The 12,233-nt window shown below is 40.4% G+C and overlaps 1 protein-coding gene across 1 annotated transcript; it reads left to right on the forward strand.

Annotated features, from left to right (window-relative positions):
* Nucleotides 1–2,517: 2,517 nt before the first annotated feature.
* LOC308282123 (caspase a-like) lies at nucleotides 2,518–6,546 on the forward strand (the record flags this gene model as incomplete). Its single annotated transcript, XM_080722467.1, has 6 exons — nucleotides 2,518–2,773; nucleotides 4,981–5,138; nucleotides 5,218–5,394; nucleotides 5,526–5,760; nucleotides 6,183–6,292; nucleotides 6,442–6,546. 6 exons carry the CDS (start codon nucleotides 2,518–2,520, stop codon nucleotides 6,544–6,546), a joined length of 1,041 nt encoding a protein of 346 aa, XP_080578593.1.
* Nucleotides 6,547–12,233: the final 5,687 nt, after the last annotated feature.

A 12,233-nucleotide genomic window follows, 5' to 3' on the forward strand; every position in this document is an offset into this window, starting at 1 on the left:
AAAAAGTGTTTGACACATTAATAAGAAATGTATTACATTTACTCGATGCCAATACTTTTAACTTTTATTCAAATATTGAATACAGGACAGGTCTTTTACTTATAAAATACTATTTTTATATTGTGGTATTTCTACTTTTATTGGTCAACTTCTCTTCTCTTCAATGTAGGCCTACAATGTACATTCTCCTTTGCCTTGAGGGATCTTAAAAACAGGTCACCCGAATTCATGCATGCATTTGCCACACCTCACCATTGTTCTGAACCAATCACGGTCCAGTCCTGTCGAGCTACAACATAAAGACAGAGTAGTTCCCACTTCCCACTTGTCAACTACTGGACCATACTTGATACTATACCTGCACAGAGCTAGCTCCCTTCAGACAGCTGTCTCCTAACCCACTGAAACACAGGTAAGACTCCTTGAATGATAGCAGATTTTAGATTTGTGTTTTATGTTAATAGACTTTTAGATCTACTGTAGGCAATTTAGCATTTTTTTATTTGAAGTTGTATTTTGTAATCTGCAAAATAATTTGTGTTTAGTGTTTTTAATGGCACCTGTCTATTTAAACATCTGTGATCACATCTGTGATCATGCTGAAAATAATACATTTGAGTTTCTATGGAATCAAAACTAAAGTAAAATTAAAATGGGCGTGTGTGTGTGTGTGTGTGTGTGTGTGTGTGTGTGTGTGTGTGTGTGTGTGTGTGTGTGTGTGTGTGTGTGTGTGTGTGTGTGTGTGTGTGTGTGGGGGGGGGGGGGGGGTAAGTTAGGCTTTACAAAAAATACATACTAAAATGACAGTAAACAAAATCCCATGCTTGTCTGCAGACAAATAGGCCTACATCTTAATTTGGGGGCCTTTGCCATGAAAATGTTTGAGAACCACTAACATTAGCAAGCAAGCCCAAATAAGCAACTACACTTTAGAAACAAGCCCCAAGCAACGCAACCCTGTAATTATCAACATTTACAAGCAACTTTACAGAAATAGCCAAATGTCACTTAAGCAGACATGGGAGCACTGCTACTATCATGATAGTATTTAACAATTATTAATTATAACAAAGGCATGTCACTTTACTGTGCCTTTAATACTGAGGTAGTCTAGTCAAGATTGCTTTACAACTGAACACGGCAGAGGAGAGACATGGGTGAGAAACCTGGGCGGGGCCATGGGCCATATAGTGTAAGAAGCTAGTAGTGAGTGTGTGCAAGTGCATACGTGTATGTGTAATCATGTCCAGTCTGTGGCCTTGCAGAGACACGTTCTGTTCAAAAATAGAGAAAATAGCAGATCTCCAATCTCACAACGTGTCGTGACGCGTGTTCAGAGCACCAGGGTCACAGGGGCATTTCAGCATTTTTGGTTTTGGAAGAAGTCACACTCCTAATAGGGCAAAACTAAACACACAGACCCTGTGTATGTAAAACTCATACTCATTACAATGTCAAATACTGTACAGAAATGACAGCAGTGGCTGCCATTTTCCGGTTCCACAGATAGAAAACCCATACATTTCTTTCCCTTACAGATTTCCGAAGATATTTATCTAAATTATTTGAAGCCTGCAAGCCTTCCAACCTCAGAAACAACAGGTTCTGAAATCAGGTTGTTTTAGTTTTTTAGGTTTTTTGGTATGTTGTCCAACTGACTGGCTCCCTCTGGTCGACTCCCTGTAAATCCTTTTGCCTGAAGCCGTTCACTGATTGAATGACTGAATACTTTATTTGCAGTTTGCAACAACAACAAAAAAAAAGCACAGGAAAAGTACAGTTCAACACAAGGTCTGCTGTAAGGATTTTAAACCCAAGAAAGCCTATATGGTGTGGCTATAGCACTCAATAAACATTTAGTGATAGACAAATATACAAGACTATGCAAAAACATAAAATAAACAGTCAGAAATTAAAAAGAAAATATCTGAGCTATAACTTGGTCTAATTAAATAACGAAACATGAAGACTCTTTTTGAGAGGTGTAGGGTGCAGATTATGTTTCCTTTTTTTCTTATTTTTTTTCTTCTTTCAGCTTGTTCACAGATGTTTAAAGACAGGTGCCTTTAATGTTTTTTTTTTCTTTTCTTCTGATGTATACAATATAACAGGGGTCTTCAACGTTTTCAGGTAGTTGAGAGACTTGACCCGTAAATACTTCATAAACACCAAAGCTCTTTGCCGAAAATTGCTGATCTACAAGCTCACAACGCCTCGCAGTGCGAGGTGTTGTGAGCTTGTAGATCTTCTATTTTTGGCTAAAGTTCTCAGAATATGGACACTAGGATTTAAGTGGTTAATATAAAAAAGGAGAAAAAATGTCTATCACTCAAAGATTTGGAGGACCCCCTGTAGTAACTCTGAGGATCCCCTAGGGGTCCTGGACCCCCTGTTGAAGACCCCTGCAATATAACATCAACTGAAGCTTGAGTTCAGTCTATCCATACCTAAAACATTAAGAGAAGTTGTGATGTTAATGTATGTTAACTCTTCTTTTTGCATCAGACATCATCAACCATGGCAAACCGTAAATTGATCAATAGGACTCTGCAGAAGCTGACTGCCGACGAGTTCAAGAAGTTCAAGAGGGAACTGGAAGACCGTGAAAACTTTGATGGCCAAGAACCGTTGTCAAAAGCTGCTCTAGAGAACAAAGACATGTATGATACCATTGATGCGATTCTGGGTGCCTACGCCAGTCCTGCAGTTCAGATTAAGATTATTGCAAATATTCTGGGGGAGATAGGCAAGAACGCTATAAAGGATGAGTTTGGTAAGTGAAGAGAGGGTTTAATGTTTACAATGACTTTGCTGCTACTGTATTATACCCTGGCTGCCAGTGTGTGTTGGATGGCCTAGTTGAAAACATAAAATGTTAACATTACAAAATATACTATACTTAGGGCATCCAAATGGGCAGCTATAACCTCCGGCAACGTTGGCCCAATAGGCGTGAAGCTGTGCCCTCACACTCCCTGGATGCCAGAGCAGAACCTCTGCCACAATTTTTCCATGATGCAATTTATATGCCCTGTTTGTGCCAGATTTTATAGTGTGTTTTCTTCAAAACACACTTTTTACAAATACTCAGACAGTTTGGCCCAAAACTCACAAGATTTTTCAGATCCCATTCCAAGTGCATATGACCAAACAGAAGTCAGAAGAGCACACTTTTCTAAATTAGTTAGAACTAGCCCTTACCCGTTCAAAGATATGAGCTCCGAAATGATGTGCAGTGTGTGGGTTATGGGATGTGCACTGTGCACACAGTATATGAGGGATGGAAAGTAACTTTAACTGGTGCTTGCATGATAATATGTAGGAGCATCAATGTAAGAAATACCCCCCCCCCCCCCCCCCACACACACACACACACACACACACACACACACACACACACACACACACACACACACACACAGCTGGTTAAACATGTTGCCTCATGCTAGATGCAGAATAGATATGCCTCAAGCTAGATGCAGAATAGATATAGATACACCATAAAAATGCTAATATACAGCATATGATTTGTGAAAGTGACAAACGGGCTTCACAGTTATGTCAGGTGTGTTCATATGCTAATGGTGATGCGATTTCAGATCAATTGCTCCAGCCACTGAGGAGAAACGCTGTGACAGACAGACAGACAGACAGACAGACAGACAGACAGACAGACAGACACTCACTCAGACAGACAGACATTTGGAAAATTATATGTTTGATAGCAATGAAACTGGAGGCAGTGCATGGGCTCCCAAAATCCATTCTTCTTTATACAGTCAGTGATTCAAACAGATCTGCGATAAGCCATTTTTATATTTTATATAAACCTGTCAACTTTCTATCAGTATAGATTAACTGTAACTTCTGACACAATGTAGACCAACATTTTCATAGTTTATAAATGAATTAGACAGAGGTTACTCTGAGGCCTACAGTATGTGTGTATGTCTGCTATGAATGTCTGTTCAAACTACTTAACTTCCATTAACATTTTGGATCTAAAGGGCTAGGCAACTATGTTTTAGCAAAGTTGATGACATGGAAATATTCAATTGATTACAAAAACTTGGCCGATGCGATTCGGCGGGCATATTCCCAATAAAGTAGATCAAATCATTGTGACTGTTCTGCTGAACGTTGGCAGGAAAGATCTACAGAAGGAGTATCATGTAGACATGTTTACACCTTAATGCCAAACAGATTGCATTCATATAATCCATCGCTCACAGACACAAAGGGGGATTGACACCATCGTTCTCGGCTGATATCGACAAGCTCAAACACATACACAGAGCAATAAGCTATATTCATTCTCAACATACTTTCACGTTTGGCTAAACAAAACAAAAGTATTTTATTAATGCTTTTAGCTATATGACTGTGACAGGGTCAGTAATTAATTTGAACATGGTTTTATTTCTTGCAGTTGCAGCTGCGCCATCAGCTGCGCCATCAGCTGCGCCATCAGTCCCAGCAGGTAAGTTTGAAGTAGGCCTGTTGACTTGTTAACTTTTACAAGTTAACAATTCTTAACTTTCCAAATTTACTAGTCCATATTATCTCATATGTTAGCATTTCTTTTTTAATTCATGTGAACATTGTTTTGCAGTAGCAGCATCATCCAATGGATCAGCTGCATCCGTTACAGGTGAGTGCTGTTTAAATTAGTTTGACTCAACAACTTAACAATTAATTTCCAACGTTAACAGATCGTTTCGCCCGTCTGGCCGTTCGCCAAAAAAGAAATTGGAGTCTGTTCACCCGGGAGGTATCCGTTCGCCGTTAAGACCTGCACGTTCGCCCAGTCCTTTCACCGACCGTGTGTGTGTATGTAAAACATGTACTATAACCTAATAAAAATCTGGGCGAAAGTCAAGCAGCACTGGGTGAACAGACTTTTCAGTTAAGCGTGTTATACTAACATTGTATCTCTTTGCACACTACACAAGTACTAATACTATACTTTGTGATTTCCAGCTCCGCCAGTGCCACAAGTGTCCCAACTGTCCCATGATGCAGTGGGTGGTGAACCGGCCCCCATGGACACTGAGCCGTCCCACAATGCAGAGGGTGGTGAAATGCCCCTCATCCTAAGCACTGATGCATTCAAGAAGGAGAAACTAAACAATCCAGACGTAAGTCATTCTAACAATAATACAATTACTGTAAGAGATGTATAAGCTACTGTATTTATTCTAAATGTTTTCTTCACAGAATTACCCTGTGCGAGAGAAGTCATCTAGGAACCGCCTGGCCTTATTAATCACTAATGTGGAGTTTGATCTGCGTCAAATGAGGAGGAATGGTGCTGAGAAAGATGAAGAGAACATGCTGATGTTGCTCAAAGAGTTAGGATACGATGTGGAGAAACACAGAAATCTCAGTGGACAGGTACTGTAGTCTTAACACAAGAAGGATGGAAGGATTCTCACACTTAACTGAGTGATATAGTGAGTGACGCTGTGAGTGATTGACTTCATGTAATTCAGTGATTAATTTATTGATTTAATATTTTGTCACAGGAGATGGACGCGGCTGTCAAGAAGTTCTCGCAAGATCCGCGTCTCTATGGCACAGACAGCGTTTTTGTCGTCATCATGTCTCATGGGAATTTGGGAGTCATCAAAGGCGTGAAATGGACACCGGGAAATAATGACGTCTTCCAAATTGAACAACTCTACACATACCTGAACACACAGAACTGTCCGGCTCTGCTCAACAAACCCAAAGTCATCATCATCCAGGCCTGCAGAGGAGGTGACGATCTGGTTACAATAGGAATGCCCATGAAGTTTTACTGCAATGTTTTCCTACCTATTAGGCCTAGCCAGTGTTTTCTGTGTCACTGAATTCAGGCTTGTTGGCTTTACAGTGAGAGAAGTTAAAACATAAGACATTCTTGTTTCAGTGGTGGATGGATCTGCAATTGTCCATGATGGTGACATTGCCCATGATGCCTACATTGACATGGAAGGCATAGAGGATGATGGATCCTTCCGGGCACACAAAGAAAAGGACTTCATCTCCCTCCTTTCATGCACCCCACGTGAGTGTTAACATTTAATAGTTCATTTTAACTAGGGGGAAATATTTGATTAAAAGAGCTTTGTAAATTGATAATTCAATACTTTAAAATGATTTACTGTATGTGATGTCCATTCTATTATTTTATCCTGCAGATACTGTTTCATATCGTCATAACGTAACTGGATCCTTTCTCATCAAGTACATCTTTGAGATCTTCCACAAGTCTGCCCATGAGAATCACATTGAGGAACTGTTCATGAAGGCAAGTGCTGCAAATGACTAAAATGTCACTGCTTTGCATTGTGATCAATCAATAGCAAGGATGAACAATAATTGAGTTAAAATGTATGATCTGCTCTATTGCTTACGGTCCAACTACTGTACCTTTAATACACTGTTTTAACCCCACAGGTCATGAGAAGCTTTGAGAATTGTCCCTTTGAAAGAATACGACAGATGCCCACCAAAGACAGATGCACTCTGACCAAATACTTCTACCTCTATCCAGGCTACTGAGACACCTCTGTTTAAACAGAAAGATTTGAAATGGACTTTCCATATCGTAATGATTTTGATTTAGATTGCCTACAAGTAAAATACATGTTCAGAAATTGCAGAGGCTATGTGTAGCTATACATTATTTACTGGGGGTAAAGTAGTTCACAAGATGTTTGAAAACTACAAACAAAATACAAAATTAAATTCTAGAATTTAATTCCAAGACATGTATTGGGAAGTAGGCTATATATGATTATGAAATACAGGCAAATCAGATGTATACAGTGATATGTGTACAGTTTGCTTCTGCATAACTACTCCTTTCTTGAGTGAACAGCAGAGAAAGTTGCAGACTAGAAAATAAATTTGAAATTATGTTAGTGTTTTTATTGTGAATTGTGATGGTGTTCTATGTATGAAACAAAACCTTAACATGAATACTAATAAAGAATCAATGTTACTCTGACTGCATTTGTACAGGTGAATCATTTGTAATTATAGGTAGGCTATTGAAAACCTTCAACTAGTTCTCTCAGATGGGGACTGAAAAAAACAAACTGATGAAAAGTCTAGGCCCAAATGAGGAAAAAACAAAAACAACAACAAATAATTAACTGTTTGCATTGTGACTTATCGTAGAGTACATCATTATTTGTGTATAAAGCACAATGTAGGCATATAGCTGGTGACTTGAAAGGGGACCAGGGTAAAAGCAGATAGATCATACATACATGGGCAACTGGTCACCCACCTTCACTTATGCAGCCTGCAGGTTGGAATTCTGATTTATTATTGATTTCAGTTCCAATTCCAAACTGCAAACACAACCCGCTTTAATTACTTAATTACTTAGTTTATAGTTTAATGGTATTTGTATTGTATTTTTTATGTCCATTAAGTTAACATACTGTAAGTATAACTAAATGCATTAGCCGGTCTCTAAGTGTTTTTATTTTTTATTTTTATTTTTTGCTGCCTTGTAGACCGGCTATTTATTGGGTTTTCTTTTAGCTCCACACTAGAATGATGGACTGGGACATTCGTTAACAAAATAAGTTACGTTATGATATGGAGATAAGAGGTTTATGTTGACATTAGCAATATGCAATGTGGTCCACTGGAGTGAGTGTGGAAATATAGTGGCCCTCTCCAACATCAAAGTTGCCCATTCCTGGATGTTTAAGCTCCACATAGGGCTCCTTCAGGGCGTAGTCTCAGGTCCCTGTCTTTGTGTAGGAATGTCACCTGCTGTGATTAGCTATTGATAGGTTGTGTACTGTAAACTAAAATTTGGGGATCACAGCCTGAAAAGTTTGAGAACCACTGCATTACGCAACCGCTGTGTTGCAGTTATTGCACCCAGCCCTAGACCGCGCCAATGTAACTCCTTGCAAATAGTTGCAACTCCTTAGTAGCCTACTATAGTTGCATGCAAACAGTTTTGTTTTTGTGACTAGTTGCATTGGTGTGCACTGTTTTGTTTTTGTGACTAGTTGCATTGGTGTGCACTGGCCTTAAGGGAAGTTCACACCAAGTTATTGAACTCAGCCCTAATAGCCGTTTTGGTTAGAACTGAAAATAACTTTGTACTTCAAGCAGCACCCCTGGACTGCCGTCACGGCACCCCAGGGTGCCCCGTCACCCACTTTGAAAACCCCTGTTAGAACCTACCCACCTATTCAACCTGTGGGCTGTGGCTGGGTTTTTGTTTATTTGGGTGGAATTAATGTTTGGAATTTCTTTGATTTATTTCTTTATGAAATGATTGTTTTTGCTTTATTTTAGAAAATACTTTGAAATAATAATTAAAAAAGAAAATGTAGGAAAGAAGGGGTGTTTACCTGTGACGCATCCAAATGTGTCTCTAACCCAAAAATGGGCAATGACCGTGGTGTAATGTAACTAAGATGTACTGTACTGTACTTAAGTACAATGTTGAGGTATTTTTTACTTTCTTCTGTACCCCATGTCATCTCAGTGGCAAATATTGTGCTTTTACTCCACTACAATTATATGTTAACTTTAGTTTAGTTACTTTCCAGATTTTGATTCTTACTACAAAACACATTGACCACTTCATTCCTATACAGTATATCTTTCGGCCATTTGAAAATAGCAGATCTACAACGCATTGTTGAGCTTGTAGATCGGCTATTTTCAAAAAATCTTTTATACTGTACATTTTGAACCTGTGAAATGGGGACATTCTGCACAATGAGTACTTTTACTTTTGGTACTTTAGATATATTTTGATACCAATTCCTTTGTACTTTTACTCAAGTACATTTTGAATATTTCTTACTGACCCAATTTTTGGGGAAAGGCTGTTGTAAAGGGATGAAGGACGGTGCAATAATATAAGAGAAGAGAGAAAGCAGAAAGGTCATGGGTCAAACTAGACAAACTGGTCAAACTTTTCTTTTAATTATCTCTTCTCACTCGCCTTCACTCGCTGGAACACTGTAGACAACCCAAACCTGACATGTTTCACATTCTACAACTAACATGTTATGGCCTGTGTGTGTGTTGTGTGTGTGTGTGTGTGTGTGTGTGTGTGTGTGTGTGTGTGTGTGTGTGTGTGTGTGTGTGTGTGTGTGTGTGTGTGTGTGTGTGTGTGTGTGTGTGTGTGTGTGTGTGTGTGTGTGTGTGTGTGTGTGTGTACACGCGTGCGTGCATGTGTTTGGTGGATATCTATGGTGTGAAATACCAACACCAACACACCGTGTTGTCCTTGTTTCTCATTAACAAAGTAGTTCCGTGTACAGTGTGTTGCAGGTTTCTCATAGTCATGTCTGCTGCTCCACCTCACCCCTAACCTCGCGGTGTTCGTTCACAACAGGCCGTTTGGTTTCCGCCTAAAGCGGAAACCACTAAAAGAAGCGGCGTCGCTTTGATTTGGTTCCCCCCGTTCCCCCCGTTTCCCCAATCCCTATTAAAATGGTGCTCGAGTAGCCCAGTGTAGTCTTTCCAGTCGCTACGAGTTGGACTAAAAGATGCATATAACAAACACATTTTTCAAAAGCAAAAGTACGCAGCATCAAGGAGTTTATTAGGTAGGCCCTAAAAGTATATCCTTGAGCGCAGGGGAATTATTTTGGGTTAAAACTGAATCCGGTTGTAATCTTTCCGGCCAAATTGTAGTCTTTGAGTACTACAACATGTGTTGTGGTTTCCGCTCCCGACCGGATACAACCCAGAAATGTGAAGTGATCCCAGACTACCTCATCCCCACTCAGTTTCCTCTATAGGCTTGGTTGTACAGTAGGCCTATGTGGACTATTTAGGGTGTCAGACATTTTGCAAAGCATTGGTTCTCAAAGTGGGGCCTGTAATATAGCGTCACAATCATCTTAACCACTTTATCCATGTTGACTGTTCAAAAATAGCAGATGTACAAGCTCACAGCTTGTACAAAACCTCTTCAGATGCATTCAGCCTAACCCAGGCCTTCATACGAGGCATCAAAACATTAGACAAAAAGGAAAAAAAAAAAGAAAAAAAGAAAAGGAAGAATCGTATTTTTTGTACCACAGAACCCCTAAAGTGTTACTTTCTTTTACAGTTCTCCAGTTTCAGTTCAGTGTATTTCAATAACTGCACTGAAGTCTCTCCCTTGCCAAAGGCATGAGAGAGACTATGTTTTCGCCTCCGTCCGTCTGTCCGTGTGTGTGTCCGTCCGTCCCTCAAGTTTGTTACCAGCTAATCTCCGGCGCCGCTGGCTTGGTCTCGGCCAAACTGTGCACACACACTCCCTGGATGCCAATTCAGAACCTCTGCCCCACATTTTTCACATGGGCCTTTTATAGCGCCACCATGAGGCCAATTTATGTCAAACTTTTTTGACAGTACTCTTACAGATTTTGTCCAAAAAACACGCACATCGGTAGACAGTATCTCTACAGTCATGTGATCAAGATGGATCTGTCCGATTTTCCATATTCCATCCTGATTGGCTGAGATTGGCTTCCAAAGTTTGTAAGATTGGTCAGTTTTGAACAAAATGTCTCAAATCACGAACACAGTGTGCAATTTTTGTGAAATTGTGCACACACATTCCCACTAGGCTGAGGAAGAAATGCCACTTCAACATTTTCAAATCAGCCCCATATGGTGGCGCTATAACAGGCCAATTTGTGTTTTTACCTATAACTCCACCGATCAGTGTCAAACTTAGTACGCGCACTCCCTATAGGCCAAGGAAAAATCTTTTCACTGCATTTTTCACATCAGCCTTTTATTGCGCCACCTTTGGGCCGACTTATTTAAAACACAGTTGGATATTACTCAATCTCTTCAAATTTTCTCCAAAAATAACACAAATCAGTACACAGTATCTCTATAGTCATGTGATCAAGTCTGATCCGTCTGATATTTCATATTCCATCCTGATTGGCTAATATTGTCTTCCAAAGTTTTCAGGATTGCTCTGTTTTTTACCAAAATGCCTCAAATCATCAACGCAGCTTGCGATTACCATGAAATTTGCTACACATATTCCCACTACGTCAAGGAACAAATGCTACCCTTTTCACATTGGCCTGTTATAGCGCCACCAGCAGGTAGACATTAGCAAAACACATTTTTGGAACACAATGCCTCAAATCATGCATGCAGCATCCGATTGCCATGAAATGTCTAAGGTGAAGAATATATGCCACCCTTTTTACATTGGCCTATTATACAGTAGCACCACCAGGACGCCTGGCCTGGTGGAGAGACCTGTTCTCGGAAGAGCACTGCTTCTAGTTAATGTTGTGGAACATATATACATATATACAAGTTTATTTTAATGACGGTAGTAGGCTACATGGACAGTGGAATATTAAGGATATCGTTGCTGTCGGTCAGAAAACTCTCATCTCCATAGTTTAACTTCATAAAAAAAGTTCTTAAGCCAAATTCAGACCAGCAGCAGTATACCACTTCCTTCTGCATTCTCAGAATGTGGTACTGTACTGGCACAGCCCTAGCTTGGTTTCGATCATATTTGTCTGAAAGAAGCTTATATGTCCAGCTGGGTGATGTATCTTCCTCTACAGCCCCCCTCACCTCTGGAGTCCCCCAGGGCTCCATTCTAGGCCCCATCCTGTTTTATTATGTTGCCTCTATGCCCTATTCTATCTAAGCATAACATTTCATTTCACTGTTATGCTGATGACCTCCAGATCTATATACCACTTACAGTCAACAATTGCAATAACCCACTCCAACCTCTCACACCACTGCTCAAATACATGACATAAAACTCTGGATGGACACTTAAAGCTATACTGTGTAAGATGCTCAACTAGTGGTCAGTAGCCCTATAGCAAACCGCGGTCGCGTTCGCGTCTTTCGCCCGTTTTCCGTACCTTCACACCCCCGCGTCTGCCTCCACAACGCCGAGAGCTATCTTTAGAGGGGTCCCTGGTTCCTGTGCGTTCAGGCATTCCGGAGAAACGGACTACTTCACCCTGCCTGGTAGGCGAGATTACCTTTTGAGTAAAGAGACACACGGGCGACTACAAATATGGCGACCCCACTTCAAGATGCGCTGTGATTGGCCGGTAGTGTACCATGTGTGCATGATCGGCGATGTGATTGGGCAACGTATACACAACGTATACAGATGATGCAGATTATGTCATTTTGGCGCGAAATCCGGTCCACGGCCAGGATCATAGAAAACATATAAAGAGAAGGCTTCAGAAGCTGAAAATAACGGA

The sequence above is a fragment of the Nannobrachium achirus genome, assembly GCF_963921795.1.
Source record: "Nannobrachium achirus genome assembly, chromosome: 3".
NCBI classification, from domain to species: domain Eukaryota; kingdom Metazoa; phylum Chordata; class Actinopteri; order Myctophiformes; family Myctophidae; genus Nannobrachium; species Nannobrachium achirus.